The 27,128-nt window shown below is 50.7% G+C and overlaps 1 protein-coding gene across 7 annotated transcripts in view; it reads right to left on the bottom strand.

Annotated features, from left to right (window-relative positions):
- The window catches only part of LOC116099261 (IQ motif and SEC7 domain-containing protein 1), a 330,953-nt gene that overhangs the window by 87,348 nt on the left and 216,477 nt on the right, over positions 1-27,128 (bottom strand). The window contains exon 1 of one of the 7 annotated variants that reach the window (XM_031382557.1): positions 18,138-18,660. The exons of 5 other annotated variants lie outside the window; for them this stretch is intronic. In XM_031382557.1, coding sequence (XP_031238417.1) covers positions 18,138-18,205 — 68 coding nt within the window. In that variant the 5' untranslated portion in view covers positions 18,206-18,660. Of the gene's footprint in view, positions 1-11,516; positions 11,942-18,137; positions 18,661-27,128 lie in introns of those variants that run through there. One more of the 7 variants, XM_031382563.1, reaches the window with a different exon arrangement.

A 27,128-nucleotide genomic window follows, 5' to 3' on the forward strand; every position in this document is an offset into this window, starting at 1 on the left:
ACAGACCCAGAGCCCCTTCAGTCAGTGCTCAGCCCAGGTAGTCACTTCGGAGGCTAAGTGACAGGGCCTGCGTGGTGATGAAGGCATGCAGGCCAGGGGCCAGGACTGACAGTCAGTGCCAAGCCTTTCTTCTTCTATTTCTTAGCATGTGGCCATGGAGCTTTGATCATCTGACCCCCCCCCCCAAATGGAGGTTTTAATTTTATTTCATTTAAATGTCAATGTAAGACGATTGGCTAATGGCCTCAGCAGGAGCCCGGGAGCGAAATAGCTCTTAGAAGCTCTGCCCATCCTGGTGGGGTCCTGGGGTCCCCTCTTCCCCGCAGAAGCCACAGCACCCTGCACGGACACACCTCAATAGTCATTTAATGCTGCTGTGTGGAGCAGCACACAGAACAGACATGCTAAGGTTTGAGTGACTGAAGTGTAATCTCACCGGGATAACATTTAGTTTTGTGAACGAAACTTGCAGAGCCTGTGTGACATGAGGGAGGCTCCAGCAGCATCCTACTGAAAAGCATCCCACAACTGCAACCTATGGCTACAGATCCCCATCCTAGCATCCATGTGTCCCTATGGTGGGAGCTGGCCTGTCCTATAACCCAAGGTGGGGCCAAGGTATAGAATATGGTAGAAGTCCTAGTCATACTGGATCCCTGGGCTAGGTCTGAGAGCTTGTGGCACATACATACCTCTCTGCATGCTGCCCTACGGCTGTAGATTCAGAAGGCAGGGGCTTGCATGCCTTTAGGAGACCACATAGAGGGGAAGAGGCTCATTTGCCGTTGAGCGTCCATGTGGAAGTGGACAAGGAAAAAAGTCTGAGATGGCCTAGACTTAGTTGCAAGACCAGAGCATAGGAGAACAGTTTTGAGTAAAACAAAATTACTACCACCCCCAACAATCACAAACTGCTCCGTACACCTAAAACTATGTTGAGATCCTAAGCATTAAGCCCAGGGTATATCTCAGTGGTAGACCATTTACTGAGCATGCACATGCCTCCAGTACCACAAAAAGTACCCCCAAAAACACAAGGTGGAGAGGAAGATCACAGGGTACATCCCACCCTACATCATCTTCCCTCACCCAGAAGCAAAGGATTCCTCTACGGACTGTCTTCCAGCTCCAAGGAATCCCACTCTCTGCCTGTTGTCTTTCCCCTCCCCATCCTACCCTAGCCACTGGCAGTTGCACTTCACACTCCTAAGCAAGACTCTCAGTTTTGGTCTGGTAGATGGTTTCCACCTGCCTCCTTGACCTGCGGCTGATGTTCTGGGAACTTGCTCCAGGACCTAGCTCTACAAGTCCTTTTATGGCAGACATTCTTCTTTCCTCTCAAGTGATGAGGTGCAATAAGGGATCCAAGTGGTTCTGCTAAAAGATACTATCTCCGGCCATGCTTGCCTTCTAATCTATTTCCCTGGCCTCCCTGGGAGACCAGCAGAAACTGGCAGATCCCCTAACCCACAGACCCCACATCACAGACCATTGCTATTTCAAGCCACAGCTCCACACAGCTTGTTACATAGCAACAATTTAGCACTTGAGAATTCACCACTGACTTCCTGTGGTGCCTATGCCAGGGCACCTGTTTGTAGAACTGAGACCCTGAAGCATGGGCTATGCTTTGGGCCAAGAGCAGTCTCCATAACCCCAGGGAACTCACAGCTTTTCACATAAACCATAGATCCACACAGTCAGAGGGAGGGAACTGGGGAAGATGCTGGGGTTGCTCCCTGAGTCCAGCTCCAGCTGATATACAGATGAACTTCTGATGGGCAGTAGCCTCATAGCCAGCTTCTCCTGGAGCCTCCTAAGTAAATGACACAGTCTGTGTCCTAATGGGAATCTCTGTCCATCTAAGAGATGAAGAAACAGCCCAAGAGGCTAGAGAGCCTGTCTACAGTCATTCTTCCAAGGATTTGTCCTCCTCTGAATCTGGCCTTTCTGAAATAGTAGACAGCCTTCCAGTTCACATTTGTGTGTACAAGAAGAGGCCAAAAGAGGTGAGGGATAGTGTGTCATCATACCCTGATTTTTGACTTACTGAGCTTGCAGGGGAACACTGACCACACTGAAGAAGGCTGGGAGCAGCTAGCAAAGGGCATCTTTTCAGACAGACCAGATGGAAACCAGCTCTGGGTCAGGTAGAGACTAGCTCTCAGAAACTGCCTCAGGCTGTTGTGATCTTGCAGATGAGAGGTGGAGCTACCAGAGAGAAGGGGATGGAAACAATCGACTTTAGCTTGATATGAAAATATTGGAGTCTCTTTTAAGTCAGTGTTTGGGACACACACCCTCAACCTCAAAGGAAAGGTCAGTTCTGAATTCCAATTCTGATGCTGCTACTTCCCAGAATTTAGAAAAGAATTCTGGCAACACACCTGGCTGCCTCAGATTCCCCAGCTGCAAAACAAGGTCAAAGCCAATACTGGCAGTATGAGCCTAGAATCCAGCCACTTGAGACACTGAAGAATCACAAGTCCAAGACTAGACTGGGCTACAGAAAGAGTTCGAAGCCAGTCTGCAAAAGATAGCTGAGCATGGTGTTCAGTGGTAGAGCACTTGCCTAGGATATATGAGGTTCTAAATTTAAATACCCACTACTGAAAAAAAACAAAACCAAAACCAAAACCAGACACTAATAAAGAGATGAGATTTACACCTGTGCTTGCAGGATTTGCCGTGAGAAATCAATGAGGCAAATTTTTGCAGCTCAAACCCAAAGTAATTTTCCTCCCTCAAGTTCCAAAGTATTTGGTGAGCCATCAATGCCCAGGACTCCAGTGCAGCTGTGGCTGGACTAGTCCTTATACAGATGAGAGCTAGATGCATATTCACAATCCTATGATGCAGGCAGTGGGGAGGGTGTGGTGGTACCCGCTAGCTCTAGCTGGTCCTAGCTATGGACGAGGCTAAGAGAGAAGGATGGCTTGAGTCCAGAAAAAAAGAGGTAGAGGAAAATGGAGATAGGACGGGAAGAGAAAAGAGTCTGGCCTGGTAGTACAGGGAGGGCAAAAGGACTGACAGGAATTTGAGGTCATGTGGCTAGTGGCAGAGTGCTTACCTACCATGCCTAGGGCCCTGGGTTCTACTTTCAATACTGTGAAAAAATAAAAATAAAAATAAAAGTAAAAATAAAATAAAATGAAAACAAAACCCAATCCCAGGTTCTCCACATCCTTTCTAGAGGCCCCTTACCCTTGACCTGCCTCTGCCCTTCACTCTTCCCTAGTGGCCCAGTGGGTGGAGCTCATCCTTATCTCTGCTATGTCTCTGAAAGCAGATGAAGCAACAGGATTGAAGCTGAGGCTGAGCTGACCTCCTCTCCCTCTTCTGGGTCCCACCCCTTACCTCATCCCTTTGGCCTGGGGTTTATCACGCTCTGCTTGTTTTAAGTACCCAGCTTGCCCTGCTCTCTCTCAAACACTTTCACAGGGCTTCTAACAAGATGTTTCTCAACCTTCCTAATGCTGTGACTGTTTAATGCAGTTCCTCATGTTGTGGTGACCCCCAACTATAAAACTATATTCATTATACTTCATAACTATAATTTTGATGCTGTTATAAATCATGATGTAAATATCTGTGGTTTTGCTCCTCCCCAAAAACTCTCACAGGACCAGGACCCTCTGACAAAATGGTTCTCAACTTTCCTAATGCTGTGACCATTTAATACAGTTCCTCCTGTTGTGGTGCCCTCCAACCATAAAACTATTTTCATTGCTACTTCATAACTATAATTTTAATACTGTTACGAATCATTATGTAAATATTTGTGTTTTCCGATGATCTTAGGCAACCCCTATGAAAGGATCATTCAACCCTCAAGGGATCTTGACACATGTTGAGAAACCCTGCTTTAAGTGATGACTGAATGAATGGCTAGGTGACTTCTCAAAGCCCTTCAAGCCCTGGCTTCTCGAAATATACCCTGGGGAAGCCAGCTGAGAACAGACTTTGTAGTCTTCGAACCTTCGGATCCTGTTCAGCAGAAGAGCAAACCAAACCTTTCCTGGAACACCACATTTTGCTATGCGGGGAGCTAGCACAGGGCTATATCCTGAGGTGTTCGTATGGGCTCTGGTTCCTATCTGTAACTACTGTGGCCAAGAGAATTCCCCTTATCCTCAACATAAAGGTAGCCAAACAGGCCCCTTAGCATGTGCAGATGCCTTGGAAAGGTCATTCCAAAGTGCCATAGTGGGACTTTTCTTTAACAACCTTGAGCCATGTACCCAAGAGGAACCAGGACTCATCTAGAGGACTCTAGTATTTCAGCTCTGGGATTTCTTGTCGGACACAAATGCCCAGCATTTATGACACAAACTCCTTTTCAAAACTAGTCAGTCTTTTCAGACCAGTTCGTAACATGTCCAGCAGACCCCTCATGCCAAAAAGTCCCACATGATGTCATCAGTGCCACAGTGAGGCAAGAATGGGGTACAAAAGCACAGTCCACAGTACCTGGCACATACAGGCTGCCAGCCACAGCCATGGCTCTTACTGTGCTGCAGGAGACCAGCGCCAGGGAGAAACAGTAGCCTGTTCTAAGTACATGACCCTCAGGAGGAGCTGGGTCAGGTGACTTCTGGAGTCTATGTTTGGAGAGGAAACTTGGTTGTTTGTGTCTTCAGGGATGCTGACACTGACACTGATCTCCACTGCCTCCCTGGAGGATGGGTCTTTGCTGCCCTGATCACCTTCAGTCTGGGGCTCCTGGGCCAGCCAGGCTACCTCCCAATCACTGCAGCTGGAGTATGGTCCTCTTCCAGTCTGTGCTGAGGGAACAAGGTGAGCACTATCCAACAGTGGAGTGGCTCCAGGTTCTGTGCCCAGTCAGACATCCCCCAAAAGGATACTGCTGGAAGTCCCCATTCCCTCTGTCCCTCTGTCCTTAGAACCTGAATGTCCAGCTGGTCCTTCATGTAGCGGCTTCCTTCTTCCTGAACTCAGTTCTCCTGTGACCACCCAAGAAGCCATTCAAAACCACACTGCCACATTTCACGCTGTGGTCCGTTTCCTGAGTCCCAGATATTCCAAGAGGAATGAGTTCCACTGCCCCCGGCCCCCACCACCACCATTCTGGGCCCAACACACAGAGGGCGCTTGGGAGATATTAGCTAGGTACACTGTTGGCCAGATAACGACTCACTCACTCCGAGCTCCTGGAGCAGGAAGGTGGTACCTTCATGAGGTACCCATGAGGGTAGCATGAGGAAGATGCTTAGGTACCCATCCTGACAGGCAGGCAAATCCATCTGGGCCAGGCATTGGTTAACTTTTCTCACCTATGCCAGGATGGCTATTAAGCCATTTTTTCCAGATAGGCTAACCAAGGCCCAGAGAAGCAGACTGACTGGCCCAAGGCCACTCAATTTGCCCAGGGCAGAATGGAATCTGGGGCCAGCTTTCTAGGACCTATGTTACCTCCCACTCTGAAGCATGGCAGATGTGACCCTTGGAGTCCACCACCCAAAGAGAGGAATCCTAAGTGCTTAAAGGCCTGGGCACTGGGCCAGAGTCTTTCCATGAGCCTCCTTTTCTGCTCTGGGAAGATCACATAGTGAGGCAGTAGACCACAGAGCAGTGGAAGCCCTTCCTGTGTGATGGCAGGAGAATGAAGCACACTGAAGTTATTGCCTCAGTTTCCCCTTGTGTACTGGGGGGTGTAGGCGGGGCGACCACTGACAGGACGTGAAGTGACTAGGGAAGCAGGCCTCTCACCTTCCACACAGGGGCTAAAAGGGGAAGTGAGCGAGTAGCTGTTTCCCCACCTCCTCAGCCCCACCCTGCCACAGCACCTACTGGGTAGCACCTCTCTGGAACTAGTCTTCCAACCCCCGGGGAACTCCCTCTGAAATGTCCTCAGTGTCACAACCCAGTGTTGCTGCAGCTTCTAAGTTGGGAGCCTTAACCTGGCATCTTCCTCCAGGACTGCCACAAGATGTAACAGTCGAAATGTCCGCACAGCCTGTTAGCTACAGATACTGATAAGGTTGGAATCTAAAATAGTTTAGATCCTCAAGGAGGCAGTGGATGAAGCTGAAAAACTTGAAACACTACAGCAGCAGAATAGAGTCCCTGAAATAAGACATCAACATTAACCTAGGAATTAAATCAGCTTGCAGAGGAAGGCTGGAAGTCTTTATAACCAACAGCACATAAGGAAGAGAAGACCAGAAAACATAAACAGGCGAGGTAGATGCTACAAAGGACCTAATCAGGCTTATAAGCCTACCTCTACTCTTGGAGTACTTTTCCTTTTTTTTTTTTGGTTTTTCAAGACAGGGTTTCTCTGTGTAGCCCTGGCCGTCCTGGAACTCACTCTGTAGACCAGGCTGGCCTCGAACTCAGAAATCCACCTGCCTCTGCCTCCCAAGTGCTGGGATTAAAGGCGAGCGCCACCACCGCCCGGCTACTTTTCCTTTCTTAATCAGCTATCTCTGTGTCTACTTCTAACTACCAGCCCCTTGTACAAATATTCCTCTGCCCTGGAACACAAAAGCCTGCAATCTGATGGCATATAAACTTAGATCTATTGCTCTGTCCTCCTAAGCATCTATTCCCAACCACCGTGGGCTTTTTGATTCTCTGACCTCTATGTCTAACTTTAAAGGTATGACTCTCTCCAGCATGCATCCTCCTGGAGGCCAATGAGATTTCCATCTTGTCTACGTTGTTTTTCCTTAACCTGTAATAAATTGTCCTGAGCTTCCTTTTGAGTCTTAACTTTAAATTCTTTCACTGTAAGACTAAGAGCCCACAAAGTTACTTCAGTTCCTCCAAGTAACACTAGGACTTATCTTCTTGGCCACAGAGCCCTGCCTCTCCCCAGCCCAGGGTCTGTCCAGCTAATCTAGCCTCTGGCAAGTAACCCCAAGCATCATGGGACACAAAATGTGAATTGGGATGAGTTCAGATACCTCACTGGGATCAGGCTAGATCCAGATAAGTTGTCAAGGAAGAATGGAGAGCTAGCTAGGCTTTGGGGATCAAGCCAATTGGGACCTGAGGCCACATGCTAACTGTAAACTTTCAGTCTCCCTCAAGCCTAGGTTTCCTTACTTATAAAATGGGGACATCAGACCGCACTTTGAAGTGATGGCAGGGAATGATGATGTGTGCTGTCACCAGGCCTTCTAGGTCTGTAATTGATCCCATAAGATTGCCAGTTTTCAAGAACTTACCAACTTGTCTAGTCCCTAGCCCAGGGTACCCGAACACTCCGGTTTTATATTTGGACTAAGGGTCTAATAGGAGTCGGCTTATTCCAAGGCTGCCCAGAAAACCCAGGGCACTCATCAAAAGGGCCAGACCAAGCAGAGGCTGTCATACGAGAAAAGCCCCTGCCATGGTGATGAGCTGCAAGCAGTGAAAGAAGGGGGAGACCTCAGCAACTGCACACACAGGTGGAACCCTAATTTCGTCTGTACAGGGGTCTCCTCAGGAACAGAAGGAGATAAACAGTCAGTGTGGACTAACTTGTTCTTGAGTCACAATGGAAAGGACACTGGCTGCTTGCTTGTTACAGGAGGAGCTAGCATGCTGGACCTCTAGGCCTCACCAGACCTTCATTCTGCCTTAACCTAGGTCCTCAACTCCTCCAAGGCCCATGTGACTCCAGAGGGATGGTTGTTTTCCATACACTATGGTGGAAGATGATCTGGCTACTCTGTCCAGGACCCTATCCCAGTTTCCATCAGACCTGCCTTCAACACCACTCCTCCTGGAACCTTCCAGAACTTCTTCCCTAGCACCCTAAAGTGTCTTAAACATCTACCTTGGTGTCCCAGGAAGAGTTGCAGCTTTAGGGCAAAGGGCACTGGCTGATTTCTTTTTACTCTCAGGTTCCTTTGTCTCACTGTCAAGAATATCCGGGAGCTGACATACTGGAAACTCTGCTTTCACTTCAGTGTTTGCCAAGCATTAGGCCTGACCACTACACAGGCTAAACTGGTGCCCACCTCAGGATACTGGGCCTGAGCCAGCTTCCCAGGAGGCTCAAGTCCAGGGTTGCAAAATTTAAGGACTCTAGTTCAAACTGAGACCCTGTCTCTTCTTGGGAATAATCCAGGTGTTTACCGCACTGTTGTCATGATATCACCCCTGGTTGTTATATAATCTTAACTCTGGGTTAACCTCATTTCTCAGAGGTATGGGGAGCTGTCCAGGCTTGCTCATCCCCTGTGAAGTGGGTCTCAGCCATGGAACACATTCATGTTCTTCCCACCAGCTCCTCTTATCCCTGATGAGAGAAGACACTAGGAGTCACTTAGTACACAGGATTTAAACACCCTGGTACTCAAAAGCAAATATCTGTCCTTTGTGACCACAACCAGGGCCTTTCACTTCACCCTTCACCAGGCTTGCCTGTCTCCAGGGCCTAGTTTCAGACCAACTGTAGCTGCCTTCACTGAGGCTGTTGACAGAGGTTCTGCAGTTGGCCTGCTGGGAAGATATTTCAACACACTCCCTAACACATGCCTGTTCTGAGCATGATGACTTCCCTATATGTCACCTTCATGGGTGACATCCCAGCAGCCACCTGATAGCAGTCAAGGCCACAGAACCTAACCAAAGAATGAGTTCCAACCAAACCCAGGCCTGGATCCAGATACTGCCGCCCATTCTCTACAAAGGGCTGAGGAACCTTCAGTAGCACATACACGTGCAAGGAGGCGCCTTATTGAGAGTGCTAGATAGAATCTTGCATACAGTAGATGCTCACTAAATGCTTATTCTCTCTTTATAGCTGCATCTGGAGGCCTCTTCTTTACACAAGGATGGGGATAGAATCCATGCCAGGCCAGTGCCCTACCACTACGTACCACCTGGGCCCAGGACTATCTTTCACTCCCATGTGGGTTCAGTAGTCCCACACCAGCTGATGATGATGAAGCAGGGCTTCTGACTTAGCCCAGGCTGGGCAGCTCACCCTGAGATCTGACTGAACTAGAAGGAACCTGCTTCCTTGGTTTTCAAGGCCCAAGCCAAGCCCCTCCATTGCATCAAAATGTAACACAATTGCTATAGCCTCCCCCAACCCCACACACCCCCACACACAAGGGAACTCCTGGAGAGCCCCTGTGGAGAAAACTCTGATGTTCTTCCTCTCCCTGCTAGCTTACCCCTTCCTCAGCCCTGACTGCTCTATGTGGCAATTTCCTCTTCCCCCCTCCCACCCCAACCCCCAGGGCAGAACAAGCAACCTTATGGAGAAAAGTGCGTTGCTCACTGTAGCTGGCTTGTCACGGGGTGATGACACTGAATGGAAGGAGACGGCTAAGGTTTTCTGAACACTTGCCACATGCCAAGGATGCCTACATGGAGATAGCCTGCCTCCGGGGTGAACATAGCAGGCAAATATGGAAAACACCGAATCCTCCAGCTTAGCCAGTCACTGGTTCCTGCGGCTCCTAAAGCAATCAGCCAGTCACCTTTTAGTTTCTTGAACCATTGAAGCCTCCTTCTGCTTAAGCCTGTTTGGTTTGGGCATTTTTTTTCTCACTTAGAAGTAACAAGGTCCTCATGGCAAGAGATATGGTTTGTAACAAGGTCATATAACCAATAAAATAGCAGAGCTGACACCCTGAGTCTGGGCTGTTAACCTGCAGCCTGACCACAGCCCAGCACCCTACTTTGTGTGCCAGCTGGCAGCCGCCTCAGTGCTCCACTTGCTGGACTCAGCCTAGACTCACCTTCTGCTTGGCCAGTCCTGCTACCTCTGTCCTGGAACTTCCGGAGTCAGACTGGCTTGAATTTGGGACACAGCTTTGTTCATAGCTGCCTAGCCCAGGAGGGACCATGAAACAGAGCCCATAAAGAGGACCCCCCACCACACACACACAAACTGGCTTCAGCAGTCTCATGACCAGCAGATGCTTTCTCAAAAGCAATGTGGGACCATCAATATAAAACCGACCCTACCATCCCGCCTTCCCACATCCTGTGCCACCAGCCTTCTCAGATCCACCATGCTGCGGGGTTAGTTTAGTTCTGTTTGAGGAACCTATGCCACATGAGCAACAAGTTAGATCAAATTTATCACCTTTTGTTAGTTCTTAGACAAGACGGTGCCTTAGCATTCAGGAAATACCCAATAAATGCTTGACATGAGTTTTAATAAATTTAAATGGATAATGTGCAAGACACTTTGCTTAGAGTCACAGTCACCAAGTGCTGAAAGGCTCCTGATCCCACTTGACTAGCTGACAGATGACAGAGGAGTGAGGCAAATGTCTGAGGTTCTTGTGGGTACTTGGTCGTCCTAGCTCATGGTCACAGCCTTTCTGACCTGTGCTGGGAAGGTCTTTTGGGTTGGACTGACATGGGTCTTAGGCACAGGAGCCTGCATCCAGCTTGGGCCCTGCAGTCCCACAGAGGCTATATGAAAGAGCCCAACTCTCCAGGGTCCCTGGGGTTATCAAGAGACTCTGGCTAGCCCAGCTTCCTCCACCAGCCTGGGGCTTCAGATGGGAGCCAGCCCTTGGTCATATGGAAAAACAGACTCAACAACAGGGAAGTGATGGAACATTCTCTCCTTCCCTGGCACCCATAGAGAAGCCTGATTAGAAGAGAAGGCCTAGAATCTTTCCAGGTTTGCACTCCAGCTCCCGAACATCCACTAGCCGAATGACAGCAGACAGATGTCCCCACATCTCTGAGGCTGGCTTTACAGAGAACATTGAAAGCCTCCCTCTCTGGATGGGATCTGGGACGGGGAACTTCCCTAGGGATGTAGATATGTTCAGCCCCACCCCCTCACCACAAAGTATTTCCCAGAGCACAGCACATCTCAGGGACTTTTTCTTCAAGACTCTCCCAGCCCCAGGATCTGAGAGCCTCCGGTTCTAGCCTGGACTGGCTCAGAAAGAAATAAAGAAATGAAACGAACTGAACTGTCATTGGTCAGGTGGCTCCTGATGGGGGTGGGGATGAGGATAGGGTACGAGTAGTACCTAGAGGAAATACTCAGGGGTGTGGGTTGGGGCTGTTCAAGGCAGAATCTTCCCAGCACCAATTTCCTTAATAGATAGGAACCCTAGACTGGGCCTTGGCAAGGACTCCTGCCCCCCAAATCTCCAAACTTTATGCTCTGAGAAGTCAAGAGAGGGTGGCAGTAGGCACATAAAGTGTATCAGGCCACAAACCAGGAACCCTGAGCCCCTAACGGACTCAGTTTTACTTGGCTGTGGAGTAGGTGTGGCCAAGGTCCCTTTTCTCAGGTAGCTGTGAAGCACTTGTACATGCCTGGAGTTGAGTAGGCCTTGTGTAGCTCCAGGCCAAAGAGCTTTTCCTGTAGTTGATGTTGCCCTCAAGCAGTAGTGGGGAAGCACCTGGGTTCCAGAGTGTGGCTCAGACTGTGTCTCTTAGGCAGAGCAAAGCACTTACTTAGAACAGCTCCTACCAACAGTGCGAACCTTCACGAGAGGTCCCAACTGCTGACCCCATAGACTGCTGAGAATCACCAGCCCCTCACAGGCTCCCGGAATGAAGCAAGTGGTACTCACAGTCACAGAGGAAGACTGGAGATCTCCCTGGAGCCAGTGCTTGACCTGCCTCCTTGGGCCCTGGGGACGAAAGACCTCAGGCTCTCCCTACCAGGGGACCGCCCCACCACAACCCTGACGTCTAACTTCCTCCCTGATCACCCAGCATCCAGGAAGCTCCGCCCCGGGTAAGGGGGCCAGCACCCTGCGGCCCACACCCACCCTGTACAAGATACTGTCCAGAGGGTTCCTTCAAGGCCTAGCCAGTTCAAGCAGCCACACTGGACAGACAATAAATAATGCAGCTGCTCTCTGGCCAGCCTCCTGTGACCTATCTCGTTTCGGGCCACTCAAGTTTCGGCCAGCCTGCTTTGTTCGGAATGCCAAGCCCTGGCTGGGTTTCTGGCCACGTGGGTACTATGGTCCCACTGAGGACCAGTTGGAGCCTGCCTGACAAAGGCTAAGTAAGGTGGCTATCCTGAAGAGAATGCCCTACTTACTTTGAAACCAGTTTGGGATTAATTGGGATTCATGGGTGTCATTTTGCCAGAGCAGAGTGACCATCTTCATCTTCTGGGATCAGGAGGGTTCTCTGAGGCCATGTGCATAAATTAGAGACCCTGCCCCACACAAGGCCACACTGGAGAGGCCTCTCTATTGCCCCAGATGGCTGTGCCCATCTCCTTAAGGCCACATTCAAGCCCTGCATCCAGGAAGCTTTCACCTCAAGCCCCAACCCCCATATTGGTGTTCTGAGGGGTGAGGGGGAGATGCAGTTGTCCCTGTCTGAATTCTCACTGTTGCTATTTGTAGCATGCTCCGTCTCCCTTGAGGACAGTGTCTCCTATCTAGACAATGACCATCCTTATTACTATGTGTCTTCTTCCCTGCAGTGGTCTCACTTCTTCATGGAAGTGGACTGATTGTCTAGAAACCTCATGTACAGTCTCTCTACCCCAAAACTGTGCCTGTCCTCCTCAGGGGCTGGCTGGCCCCACCCACTTCCTTCCTCACTCCTGTTTGACTGCCTGGCTTTTAAGTACAACTGTAAACATACAGGTGGCTCCTGCCTCCAGGTCATTGTACTTGCCTGGTGTGCCCTCTGCCCAGAGGGTCTTCTCCAGCTCACTCTCTCGGCCAACCTCCACTCAAGGCTGCCTGCTCAGGTCACTTTCTCTTTTCTCCCCTTCATGTTGTAGAAGCCATTTCACTCACGGGTAACTTATGCCCTTCACCCAGTTAAAGTGAGCCCCGTAGATGCTTTATCTCCATGCCTGTCACCACATCTTAGTTCCGATTGACCTTGCTTCCAAAACAAGCCTGTACCTGTTTCTCTGTGCTTCTCCATGGCTAGGGCAGCCCCCACTCTGATTTCTGTCTCTAGAATCTAGATGTCTGTTCTAGAAACTTCTATGAACGGCGTCAGCACTCGGCTTTCATGATGGCCCTCTTTCACTTGACGCATCTTCTAGGGTCAGCCAGATTGTAGCCGGGGTTGAGATTTTACTCCCTTTATGGCTGGTGGCGTTTCACTGTGTGGGCTTGCCATATCTTGGGTCCACTTTATCCTGATAGAAGTCCTAAAGAGGATTTTCTGGCTGGCTCGCTTGCTATTGTCACCCCTCCACTTTTGCTTTCTTGGCTGTGACCCCCCCACACACCTGATAACATCATCGAGTGTCTGTTTCCTGCCTCTCCCATCTCTCTGCTCCTTGAGGCCTGGATATTCCATCTTGCTCAGTGCTGTAGTTAAGCCCCTGACATATCCTGAGGTGGCAAAAACGTAAGTCCTCAGCAAATGCTCTGTATCCTGATAGAAAGAAGTATGTCCCCATGTGCAGGGGCTACTACTGGCTTTACCATCTGTGAGCTCTTAGAATAAGTGCTGCCTATATGGCTCATCAAGAAGGGCCTTAGGCAAAAGGAAAACGGTGGGCCTCAGACCCCAATGGCTCCTCTGCAGAGTGAACAGTGGCCTTCTTAGAGCAACGTTGCCTGCTGTCTGTAAGAATCTCTTCTGAGCAGGGCGGTGGTGGCGCACACCTTTAATCCCAGCACTTGGGAGGCAGGGACAGGAAGATATCTGAGTTCGGGGCCAGCCTGGTCTACAGAGTGAGTTCCAGGACAGCCAGGGCTATACAGAGAAACCCTGTCTCAACCCCCCCCATCCCAAACCCCCCACCCCCAAAAATAGATTCTCTCCTGAGATTCTGGTCTGGCACCTTGGTGGCCCAGAGGGGATTGTACTTGTGTACTGAGATTCAGCAAGGCCTAGCTTGGAGCATATCTCTACCATCCAGGGAGTTCCAAGCCAGCATGAGCTACACAGTAAATATGTCTCAAAATTAAAGACACAGAAGAGGGGTAGACAGTGGAGCATTGCAGCAAGGGTACCTGCAGGGCTGAACCCAAGTGGGAATGAAGAGTACCATGGGTTCAGTACTGAGGGAGGAAAGGAAGTAGTGGCTCCTCTCTGCCTCCAGTCATCTCCCGTGCCCCACACTCAGTTCCAAATCCTACTCAAGGGTCCAGGACTGCCTAAGCCATGTCCAGGAAGGGAAGAGTCAGGTAAATTCTGGCCACTGTGGCCTCATCAGAATGTGGCAGTAGGTAGGTTGGAGGGCCCAGAATGCAGAGCCAACCACCCAGCAAGGTGAAGGAGCACAACAGCAAGGCCGGAGGAAACTGAGAAAGAGGTTCCCCTTGTCATAGGTTCCCCGAGGCAGGCACAGCACAGCACAGGATGGGAAGAGGACAGGCTCAGGGCCTCCTGTGTGGGGCACCAGATGGCTGATTGTCCCAGCAAGCTCCTGGGACACTTTCAGGACCTAGATGCCATCTGCTCCCAGCCCTCCTGCCCAGAGACAGCTGCAGCAGGAGGGGAGAAAGGCTTACAAGGCCTAGACAGGTCTGCTCCTCTGATGCATACTAGTCAGCACTGTGTGTCCAGGGGCAGCCTGGCCTAGGAGATGCCACTGCCTCTTGAGCTTTCAAGGGACAAGCCCATTCTTGCCCAAATATACCAATATGTGACAGCCGTTTTTGAGCCTGAGGAAGACAGGCTGAGAATTCAGTCTGATTGGAGAGAGGGTGAGGATAAGATCTTTGGAGAATAAGCTGACTGTTCTGGTTGGCTTTCTGCTGTTGTGATAGAACACCCTGAACCAAAGCAACTTGGGGGTGGGGTGAAAGGGTTTATTTGAATTACAGTCCATCGGCAATGTAAGTCCAGGCAGGAGCTGAAGCCGAAGCCTGGAGGCAGGAACTAAAGCAGAGACCACGGAGGAACACTGCTTACTGGTTTGTTCTCACCAGATTGCTCAGCTACTTTCCTTACGCAGCTCAGGCCCACCTTCCTGTGGCATCGACCACAGTGGGCTAGGCCCTCCTTTTATCAATGAACAATAAAAAAAAAATGCCCCACTGACATAGGTACAGGTCAACTTGATCTGGGTAGTTCTTCAACTGAGGTTTCCTCTTCCCGGGTGACTCTCGTATTCTATCAAGTTGACAGCTAGAACTAACTATAACATGGAAGTTATGGCCTGATGGGAGGCATACCAAGGATATGTGCTGTTGGGGGGGCAGGCTGGGAGACAGCCTTATGAGGTATAGGGTAAGGACAACCCACAGAGAAAGGGGGCAGGGCTGGGCACTTGCTGAAGGCCACTTATAGTACTAGTCATCAGAGGAAACCAACTAGGGGACAGGGTTGTCAAAACAAAAACAAAAACAATAGCTGACCAGTGACAGACATGGGTACGTACCTCTTCACTGGGGCCAGTTTGCAGGGATCACACCACTGCCTTCCAAATGTCTCCAAGGTGATTTTCACAAGGCTGAGGCAAGCTTCTAACTCAAGTGGGCCCCTCTTGAGCCTGTGTTCTCTCTGTGTTCCTTCTCTTTCTCTCTGACAACTGCCTCAGCCCTGACTGAGACTCCAGCAAAGGAGGGGAGAGGAAGCGAGTCACACCTATGTGCTCCACTGACACCATCCACCAGAGCCCACTGCTAATCTTGCCCTGGAGCTTGGCTCAGTTTGCCTCTCTCCCTGGGTCTGGAAACAGTCTAGCCAGTCCAGCAACAACCAAAGACAGATCTTCTAAGTGCCCAGGCACTGGACCCAGATGGCCCTGTACCCCTGCTGTCTTGCCCAGGAGCCAATAGGAGCCAGTGTGGCCCTCACAGAGACCTTGTCTTGGAGCCTTGGATCCCCTTGGAAGCTAGCCAGAGCCGGCAGCAGCAATAGCTCTAAGTACACCTCATGCTTTTCCAGATGTGAGTGGGATCCAGCCAGGGGTGACAGGCTCGGGCGGAGGGGAATCTGAAGACGCAAGTGGAAAAGTATGTGCTGTCCCATCACAACCCTCCAATTTGTCCCCCAGTAGCTGCCAGCTCTGCCCTACCACAGATCTGCGGATTTGGGTCTCCCCTGGCAGCCTGGGTTTGGGATTGCCCCAAAGCCTGCTTGGGCTGGCTCACTTCATATCTGGCTCTGGGGAGCGGCCTCAACTTTCTGGGGATAGGAGTCAGGGATCTGGAAAGAATACACTAATTCTGAACAACCCCACCCCCACTCATCTTGGCCCATCCTCCTCAGCTAAACACAAGATGCATGGTACCTATGGGGGCTGAGTCTAGGACTAGACAAACCCAGTACAGATCACAGTGCTCATACTCAACCCAAGCTGCTCTTGCATCACCAATGGGGAGGTGACCTCGCATCAGCACCAACTGCCAGTGGCCATAAGCATTCTCTACCTTCCCACAGGGAGTTTTACAATATTCCCATTCTGTGGATGAAGAAACTGAGGCACAGGCTGATCACTTGTACAAACAGTACAAACAGCTACTCGGAAGTGCAAGACATGGGGTCCTCCTCATACTGGCCCACTACATTCTCGAACAGGTCTGAGGGTTCTCCAGTGAGCCAACCCCTAGAAATTCCGGGAGAGAATGAGGCAGGAAACCTTTTACAGTTGGTGTGACCAGAACATCAGGCACTTGAAGGGTCCCTGCCTGGCCTGGCCTCTGAGCTACCCACCCAAGGAGGTCCATCATGGACCAAAGCATGGGAAAGTGGCCAGTGACTCACTCCAGGGCTGGACTCTGCCTCTCCATTCCCACAACCAGTTGGCATCCTTGTCCAAGCAAAATGCCTCTCAGGGTTGGCCTGGAAACTATAAATCTGTCTGGGCCTGAGGCCCACCATTCAGGGCTCTAGACAGTCTTGCCTTGTAGTAGAGCAACTGTGGCTACTGTACATACGCTTCTTGTTAAAGTGGGAGGGAGCTGTGCAGCTGCATTTCCCCTTTCTCCTGGGCTTCTAGGGAGCTCAGCAGTCTTCATCTCTGCAGAAGAACCCCAGGTTCTGTTTTATTCAACATAATTGTCATCATCATCAACATGGCATCTTATTCTGAACGATGCTCTTTTTCACTACTAGTATTTCCTATGTGGTAGCACAAGTATTTTGTGGAGGAAAGAAGACTGGGGGGGGGAGGTAGAAAAAAAAGGGAAAAGAAGAAATAGAAGAAGGGAGGGAGAAGGGACAAGCAGGAAAAAAGAAGAAGGCAGGAGAAGGATAAAGAGGAGGATTGTGTACAGTTGATATACCAGACAGTGAACCTGGAAAGACAAAGGACCCTTTACTCCTTTATCCTTTATAAGACATTCTCTTAAAGTGAAATGCACACTAGTAGGAAGAATTCAAAACTCTAAGGCACATCCCCCCACAACCCGTGACGCTTTTAGGTTCCCCCCGCATGCAAAGTAGACACTGTGGCCCCATCCTCAGAGGAGAAAACCCAGCCTTGCCTAAGGTCCTGTGGCTTCCAGCCTTCTGCTCTAGGCAGGTCCTATCAGATGTGATAGAAGGTGGAGTCAAGCCCAGGTATCCCACTCCCTGCCCAGGTGAACCCCGTCCCTAGGTGGTCTCTCTCCAGAGTTTTTTTTTTTTTTTTAAAGCTCTGCACTACCTTTCTCCCAGCTTTCTAAGCAGGGGCACCTTCCAGGCACCTCCCACAGACCTCTGAGGTGACGGATGTAACTGTGGCTGCAGGTAATTACACTCAACACTGGTTGGTGGCTGCTGGCACTCAGTCATATTTAATCCTTACACCAATCCTAAAGGCCTCTTCAGACAGGATGATTCACCGGAGTGGGGGTGGGGGGTTGCCGAGTCAGTGTGCACACAGGTCTAAGAATGCTAAGGCTTAAGCCTGCCGTCAACGGGCAGCCTGACACCTGATTCTGGACTTTGCTCCCTGCCATGGAAGGTAGAGAAACTGTCACTTACTGGACACTGAAGGAGGGAGTACCAGCCCTGTTCACCCAGGCAAAACAGGCTCAGGGTGGGTACCCTAATCGCACTTCAAAGCCAGCCGTTGTTACATAACAAGTGCCTCCTGCTCACTGTACCTCCAGTGGCCTTCCCCTGGGGGCAGTGGCCAGCATATGCCCTGATTGTTGGACCACTCTCTTCCTGCTTCCCTCCCTGCCACTGACTCCACACTTCTCTGGAAGGTGCCAGGTCCAGTCTTTCTATTTTTCATCCCTGTTCCCTCCCGAACCTCCAAACCATGCAGGTCCCTCACCTGGCCCACTTAGGGCAAAGCCGCCTCCACACCCTGTCCCTGGTACCTGAGGGTCCTCACGGAGATGCAGTACTTCCACATGAGGCCCCACACAGCACCACCATCACCCTTCATGCCTGGATCAGTGAGGTGCAGTGGCTGGAGATGGGGGGGGGCTTGCCACTGCCCTGGACCCTGGGCCTCCTCCCAGCCAGGGGATGGCTCTTGTCTTGAGCTCTCAGGTCACTTCCTTCTTCATGAGGATGAAAAAACAACAGGTCCAAAGACAAGGAGAGGGGAGGCCCTGACTCTCCAGGGCTGCAGCAGGTTCCTGGCGGAGCTATCCCGGGCTGGCCTCTGTTGCTTCTGGAGGACCGTCTGGAGCTCCAGACCCTGGCGGCTGAGAGTCCCTCACACTCCAGACCCCGTGGCTTCGGCACAACCTTGAGCCTGCCGCCTGCCAAGAGACAGGGGGTGGCAGTGGGCCAGGGGAGCAATGAGTCACTGGGGCGGGACAGAGGGGGCGTCCACTGCGAGGGAAAAGTGGGAGCTCTGGGAGCCCAGGGGCCGCCCTGTGCGTCCAGAGGCCAGGGTGGGACTGGAGAGGCAGTACTGAAAGAGGGAGGCTGTGGAGGCAAGGGCGGGCCCACATCCTCCACCAGTCCCCAGAGACCTAAACCCAACACCGCCCCGTGGCTACGGCCCTGCCCACAGGACTGAGAAGGGTCTGCTCTGCCCCGGGCTCCAGAAGAAGCCTGGATAGAAAGGAAATGGAGACCAAACTGGGACTGTGCCTTAGGATAGCAGCCCGCTCCCAGGGACTCCACTGGACCCCGAGAGTCTCCTAGCTTCAGTCAGGCCATGCTTTGTTACAGGTCACTAGCTGTATTCTCTCCTCTCTGGCCCGCGTTCTCCTAACCTACAAGAGCTCTAGGAGCCTGAGGCACAGGGAAGAATTCCCAACAGGTAGGAGAAAAATCATCTGCTTTTCTCCATAAAGTGGATTTCAACAGCTTTGTCTGTCAACCATGTACAGAAACTAAGGTACACAAGTCACAGGACTGGGAAGGGACTGAGCCTGAGTGCCTGGCACTAGATTCTGAATGCTAACCAACCAACTATAGAGCCACGGATGAGGCTAGACCCCTCTGGGGAGTGAACCATGGTGGGGCTGTGCCCCTGGGGTCTTTCCAGACCAGGGGACCCAGCTGGAGCCCCACCCACCTAACAGCTGCTCAGGGCCTGGCCTAGGGCTGGCTGGCAGCTGGGGCTTCCCAGGCAGGGGCCCCTGGGGACAGTGACTCACGGGCCACAGCCCACTGGAGGGCTTTTTTTCCACCCACAGCCCCCAGGAAGACCCCAGAGGGCAGGAGGCATAGGGCCTGCAAATAACTGTCCTGTTCAGTGGGTAGCAGAGGACCAAGTCACTAGAGGCTCAGGGGCTGACATTGCTCTGCCCTAGGCTCTCACTTTGTCCTACACATATCACAATCCTGCCTTGATTCCAGCCTGATTCCCACAGCAGAGCTCCAGCAGAAGCAGACTGTCCATTCTCCAAACCGAGATCAAACGTTTACTCTGAAAGCAAGATAGCTCTCAACAAAGGCCTCCCTGGGGGTTCTGAAAGCCAAAAAAAAAAAAAAAAAAAAAAAAACCTTTTTCTCCTTTCTACCACAGGAAGCTTCATAAACCATTCTTACAGGTCCTGGATGACATCAGGGCTCCAGGAAAGCTCTGGCCAGTCTGCTGAGCACCAGCGAAGCGAAGCTCACTGCCCTTTAAAGGCTGCCCACCCCTCAAGGAGCCCCTGACCTAAGGGAACGCTGAGACAGAGCTTGTGGGCTCTCCTCGGCCACACTCTCCACAGCACACATAGCTTGTTGGAAATGCTCTACAGCTGAGTTTTCTCAGCACCCTGTGGGGTAGGGACTTTTGTTTTTGCTTTCTCTGTCTCCCGCCTGGGCACCTGTCTCTCCAGTGCACCACCTGTGGGCTTTTGGGTTAATATAACCAACACATCTCCTCTTCCTCCTCCCTCCCCTCCTGCTCCTCCCCTTCTCCCTTCCTTCCCATTTATCACTTAGTATGTTTTTCATCTGTTGATTTCCCCTTTTATCCAACTCTTCATGTGCTTCTCCCCTCTTCTTTCTTTTCCTTCTTTCTACCATCTATTCATATATCTACCATCTTCCCATCAATCCATCCTGTATCTACTCATCCATCATCCCTCTCCATGCAGTATATCCATCTACCCACCCATCATTCTCCCATCCTCCATCCACCAATCCTCTTATTCACCCATTACCCACCTATCAATCGCCCACTCACCTATCCATTAGATCATTCTCTATCCATCCATATATCCTACTCTCTATCTGTCCATCAATGTATCCATCCTCCACCAATCCACCCACCTATCCTCCATCCATCACCATCTTGTCCATTTACCCATCCTCCAGTTACCTACCATCCATCCATCTATCACCCTCTCATCCATCCCTTGATCCAGTACCTCTCTCTCTCCTTGGCCCCAGGCCAGCCTCTAGTCCCAACACTGACCAAGAACAAAGAACATCAATTGCCACAGCATCTTTCTCTTCCTTGCTAGGCTTCTGCCCAGCCTCCCTATCAGTACGCTGTGACTCATACCGTCCCCAGGTTTGCATCCATAGCTAGGAATAGCTGTGTCTCTGACAAATTTGAGGCCCTGTGTTGCTGGGTGTATAGCTATTAGTTACCTGTACCTTCCCTACCCACTCTGTAGCAGATGCCTGCCAGGGCAGCTACCTGCAGGACGGTGCAGGAAGCATTTTGTGCCCAAGAGCTGGTCAGACAGGGAGGATATCATTGTCAGGTACCAGAGGCCAGAACCCTGTGGAGGGCTGACATCAATACCTTTAGAAGGTTGGGCCCTACTGCATTCTTCTTCATAGTTTGTTCTTCTCCTTACCATGAGTTCCACATCTGCACACTTTACAGCCAGTAAGCTAGGCCTAGAATGGGCATGGCTTTCCAAGGCCACTACCTCCCCAGTTTCTCTGAAGGCTACTTTGGAGGGGGGTTTAGGAGATGCAGGACACTATTTAAGGAGCTAACGTACCTGGGGGAAAGTCAGGCTGAGACTATAGACAGAGAGAAACTTAGTAGGTCTACCAGAAGAGTCAAACCCACAAGCCACATCCTATACCTCTGTGGAGGGGTCAACTTCCTTCCTTCCTATTTGTTGGGGATGGTCCTTGCACATGCTTTGCCATTGAACTCCACCCACAAACCTATGGACACCACTCTTGTCCAGCCTGGATCAGAAGTTCCTTTTACATCCACAAACACCTATGTCTCTATGCTAGGGAACTGTGCTGTACAGCAGCTGTCACAGGGAGCACCCAGTAGCATGATCTGGGGCATGTTGGGCTCCCTGACCATTTCCATAATTGCCTTCCTTGTGTTCTTCAGCCTGGGCAGTTGGTAACAGCTTTCCCTTCTCTCTCTCACAGTGCAGGGAAAAGGACCCAGGGGCTGTGCGCACCCTACTAGGCCTGGGCATGTTAGGGATGAGGAAACTGAGGGCACACACTAAGATACCCTGACCACATACGCCACCCCTGCCCTGCAGAGCCTTGTCCCTGGGAACAGGACAGACTCTTTACTCACCTTGGACTTCCTTGTCCATATCTGAGGTCCCTCACCTCTCTGCACCTCAGCTTGCCCCCACTGATGTGTGGGAGCAGGAATTCCCACCATCCTAGCCACAAGGCCACAGAGAGTAATATAGAACTGAGTGATCTTAGGGATGTGAGGTAACCTGTCACTGTTATGGTCCAGGGCAATGGGAGCTGGAATGAAGTGTGCTCCATGAGAACTGGTTGTTACGGGCGATTGAAGATTGAGGGTGGGTGATGCTCTGGAAGAAGTGCCCCCTCCATCCTCCCAAAGGCTTAGGAGTTGCAGCACAGTGTGTGAGGTAGGGAAGAAGGGCATGTCTGCATGGAAACTCTATGAAGAGCTGTCCTCACTCTCAACCCTGACTCACATGGCCTGTGGAGTCACCACCACCCAGGCACAGAAAATGTTCCATTTGTTCCCTGAGGGGTGGTCACCACTAGGAGCTGAGCCTAAGGGCAGGTTTTGGCTCAGGGATCATACAGATTGGAAGGGAGAAACCAGGCCAGGGAAGATGATGGGTAAGCATCCTGCTTAGAGGGTGAGGAAAACAGAGGTAAGTTTTAGGTGTAGACAATAAACCCTCATTTCAATTTACAGGTCTAGTGATCCCATAGTGGGACAATAAACATCTAAGCCGGTCACCTGCATTCTCTGTAAGCTTTTCTGCACGACCTGGGTGCCATCCCCACCGCACCCCACTAGGAAGCCATCTCTTATTGTTCCAGCTCTATGGAATACCTGGGGCCCTTCTGTGCTACTGCACAACTGAAAACACTGGGCTGAGAGAGCTGAGGGTAAAGAGGGGGCTATGCTTCAGGTCTCTCTGCCCCAGTATAGCAGGTAGCCCAGAGCAGTGGCTAATGAATAATTTCAGGCCCCAGTGTCCTTTCAGACACCAACTCTCAGTAGACCATTATTGTGGTTTCATGTTGTATTTTAAAATCACCTCACTTATAGCATTGGCCTGAGACTGGGCCCATCAGGAGCGACTCAGCTCTCTCCCGTTGGCAGGAGCTATCCACACAGAGAGACAGAGTAAAGGACATTTATGGAAGATGATCTGCCAGTCCTGAAGGTAGGATGTGCTGAAGGCAGGTGGCAACATGTAAGGACCAAGGGGGAAAAAGAGCCAGGCACGGCAGCTGAAGCCTGGAATCTTGGCACCCAGGAGACTGGCAGGAACACCCTTGCAAGTTCAAGGCCAGCCTTGGCTACACAGTGAGTTCCATGTTGGCCTGGGAGAAGGCAGGGTGAGGAAAGTAGAGAGGGGAAAGGAGGGCAATGGAGGAATCAGAGGAGATGAGAGGAGAACCACATGTGTTCCCACCGCCTGGTCAGAATGAACGAAAGCCGCAGTGACAGTGGAGGCACTTCAGAGATGCTTTGGAAAGTAGACCAAAACAAAAACAGACAAAAGAATTGCGTGGAGTGAGTGGGAAGACACTAGTGTGGTGAGCCATGTTTGCTTGCAGGTAGCTGTCTAACTTGCTTTGTAGCCCTGCACAGACCCTTACACACAGCTTCCAAGCTCTAACAACAAAGCTAACAGTACACAGAGCGGCAAGGGCGCTGGCCTTTCCAACTGAACAAGTTTAAGTTAAAAAGAAACTTTACCTCCCTCCTCTCAGTGGAAAAACTTGTGTCCTTTCTGTAAGTAGAAGGTTACCATGAAAACTAGAAGGCACTACTGAGTTTCAGCAAATACGTTTCCTGCCAGCAGGCTACTGACTCGACTGTGGTCACCTCCACGTGCCTCGGACTTCCTTGACCGTGCCATTTTCATGTGCTGCTAACTTCCCTGACCACGACACTGCCGTGTGCTGCTGACAATCCAACCACAGCCACCTCCTCACAGCACTGCCTACAGGTAAGGCCACTCACCTGCTGACCAGAGAGCAGCGACCAGTCTGAGGAGGGCGTTAGTGTCATCCTAACCTGGCCCAGGAGCTTGAAGTGGCCCTGTCAGGTGGCTGAGAGGGTTTAGTGGGGGACTCCTCAGTAGGACAGGACGTGAGGCAAGTATGGGACCAGACTCCAGGCTCATTACCCCATCCTTTGTTTCTGGAGCTAACCTCAGGAAACAGTAGACAGAAGTCACAGGTGCTAAGGCTACAGAAGACAACCAAGAAAACAAAGCAGGGTGACATGGAAGGGGACAGTGGCATTACCTCAGACAGGATAACAAGGGAGGTACTGGAGCTGAGGCCTGAGGGAGAGGAGGGATGAGGTACAGGGCACCTGTCCTGTCTTATGAGCAGGTGCCACTGGCCCCTGGAGCTCTATTCTTTGCTGTGAGCTTCATTGAGTACAGATTTGGGAAAGTTGCATGAAGGCTGGGGACTAAGCTTAGCTCTGGGGCACTTTTTCATGGCTGCTCTCCCTGGGCAGTATTCTAGCCAGATACTTTAGCAGGGGGCTTTCTACACACACACACACACACACACACACACACACACACACACACACACACACACATGCACAGGCATATATACTCTTAACTGTTTGAAAGGAAGTCAGCCACCAAGACCCTACAGCTGAGGAGTGTCTTTCATAAAGCAAGGACACGCTAGGACATAATCACAGCGGGACATCTGTACTGATTCAAGGAAGCCAGCTGACCTAGTGACCCTGATCCCCATTTCTGACTTGTCTACCATGCATACAAACATTAAAGGCAGCATGCATTTCCAGAGTGGCCTTCCAAGGAGAACAGTCAGCTGATCATTTTGGGATGGACAGCCTTACACAGGGGACCCTACTTGTGTACTTTGTCTTCCTGGTCCTGCAGGACACAGATAGGTCAGCTCAGGGACAGCAAATATGTGAGGTGGGGACACAGTGGAGCCTGATGCATAAGGAAAATGTGCACACCCCTATAGACCAAGCACCAGGACACCCTATCTCTCTATCATGCATCACTGTACTATACATTCCTTTATACCATCCACACATAGGTACCACATACCCTTATGTACTACATACCTATACATACATGTATTTCTATACACCTCTCACCAAGATGCCTCTCATGCTCTGAGCCAAGGGAACTGAGTTTGTGAAGTGTACAGCCTACACTATGGATCTGCTCACACGTCACTGTCAACTCTGCAGGCACACAAGGCTCTCAGGCCTGGACACTGTAGCATCTTCAACTGTTCCCATTACACAATGATAGGGTGGTGAGACGAGCCACAGCTTGTGCTTGCTTCAAGCCACAGCATTGTTTATTTGGTGGTTGGGTATTTTGGCATCCTCTTAAATTCCATGTTTGGGTGAATGTTCTACCACCTCCCTCATGCTTCCACACACAGAGCACGTGGACTCTGTACTGATTGGGTCTGTACACGTGCCCTGTGCTCCACAGCCTCAGGATAAGCTAGAGATGGGACCTCATACCCACTTCACAGAATAAGAAGGAAGCTCAGGACTGGTTTAGAAGGACTGTACTATGGTTTAACTGTGTTTCAACAAGTTAATGTCCTATTCCCAGAGCAATATAGTGTTGGGGGCTAAAAGAAGTGATGTGGTCCTGCAGGCCCAGCCCCTCAACAGAGCACACTGTCATCCTGGGGGCAGGGTGTCATGGAAGTGTGTTCCTGAGAAAAAGATGAGCCCCATTCTCAGTCTTCCCTGCCCGTCTGTTGTCTGCCATGAGGTAGGTACTGGGTGTGACCCCTCTTTCCAGGAGTGTAAGAGGTGAGGCTCTATTCTTCATAAATGATCCTGCTCCAGCACAACCGAGGTTGACATGAGAAATTCCTTTTCTCTGAGTTCCACAGAAGTTCAAACCAAGTTGCCAGTGAGGCTGGTATAGTGCTCCTGGACTTCTCTCCTTGATTTGTAGACAGTTAGGCTCATTCTATCTATATGAATATGTATACGTCTCTACTCTTGTGTATGTATCTATCTATCTGTCATCTATCTATCTATCTATCTATCTATCTATCTATCTATCTATCTATCTATCCATCCATCTAATCCATCCTATGACCTACTCACAGGATTACAAAGCTGATAAGCATAGGCCCCAGAGCCCGTGTTTCAGTCAGCATCTCAAGGCAGGAGAATGATGACATCCCAGTTGATGGGCAGGAAAGCAACAGTCCCCTTTACTGACCCTTGTCTATTAAGGTCTCCAACTGACAAGGCAAAGCTACCAAATGAGAAAGGCCACCTGCTGTTTTTGACCCACAGATCAAATACTAACTTCATGCAATGTTCCCTTGAAGGCTCCTCTGAATGCTTCTAATGTAACCTTCTGGCACCTGCAGCCCAGTGCAGTGGACATAGCCAACCCTCCATCAGTGCACCCTGTGTGCATCTGTGCCAAGTTTCCTCTTATAAGGAGATGAACGGGGTCCATGCTAATCACCTCATCTTAACTCTCTTAAAGACATGATTGCCAAACCAGGCCACACTCTGAAGGAGTTGGGGTTTTAACTCCAATACAAGAAGTTAGGAGGATGACAATTCAACACATAGCAGGCCTGCAACAGGGGAAGGGTTCTTCATCTCTGCACCAGCTGGGCATCTGCGCTGGCACGATCTTCCTGCTGCTCAATTTAGCAGTGCCCAAAGTCAACAAGTTTCTCTTGTGGTAATTCAGGGAGGTCTTGGCCAGCAACAATGCCCCCATGCATCCGATCTCCCTGAATTCAACACCACCTTTCCACCTCACTACCACAGGAAAATTGCCAGCACAGAAGATAGTGCCAGAGCCTGGCCTGGTCCACAATGCCTCAGCTCAAGGGCTGGTTCCATATACCATTGGGTAAGGTAGTAAGGTTAGAGAAGCCAGGAGACTCTTGTGTCTCCAGAGGACATGGGTTCCTCTCTCTACCCTTGCCTGTCTTGTATTCTTTCCACAGGCTGGAGCTGTGCCAGCATAACATTTCCTAGTCCAAATTGACTCTCTGCTGAATTTCCCACCTGCCTACCACCACCCTCTGACACACACTGGCCAGAAGTCTGGCCAACGTGCCTGAAGTGAGAGGGCAGCTGGCTAGAGCCTGAAAAACTGTACACTACCCTGCAGCAGATACCTTCTGCAGAGACTCACTTCAGCCCCAGTAAGCGGATACCAAGTATGTGGAGGCTTCTTCCTGCTTCTGTTCCTGTGCGTGAGGCTGACTGAGCACCCAGAATCAAACTGTCCTGAGACTTAACCACCCAAGTGGAGGGACTCAGCTGTGCAGGCCTTGTCCAGAGCTGTGAGCCTGTACTTGGGTAACCAGAGCCAAGTTTCCCTGCCCTGGTTCCCAAACCACTTTTCCAACTTCCTGCTGAGTCCCTGAACTCCCAAGTGGCTCCATGACCCTCTGTTCCCTTGCCTGTGGCCGTTCTTTTCCCTTGCTTTCTTCTCTCTCTCTCTCTCTCTCTCTCTCTCTCTCTCTCT

This window comes from Mastomys coucha, unplaced genomic scaffold (assembly GCF_008632895.1).
Source record: "Mastomys coucha isolate ucsf_1 unplaced genomic scaffold, UCSF_Mcou_1 pScaffold20, whole genome shotgun sequence".
NCBI lineage: Eukaryota > Metazoa > Chordata > Mammalia > Rodentia > Muridae > Mastomys > Mastomys coucha.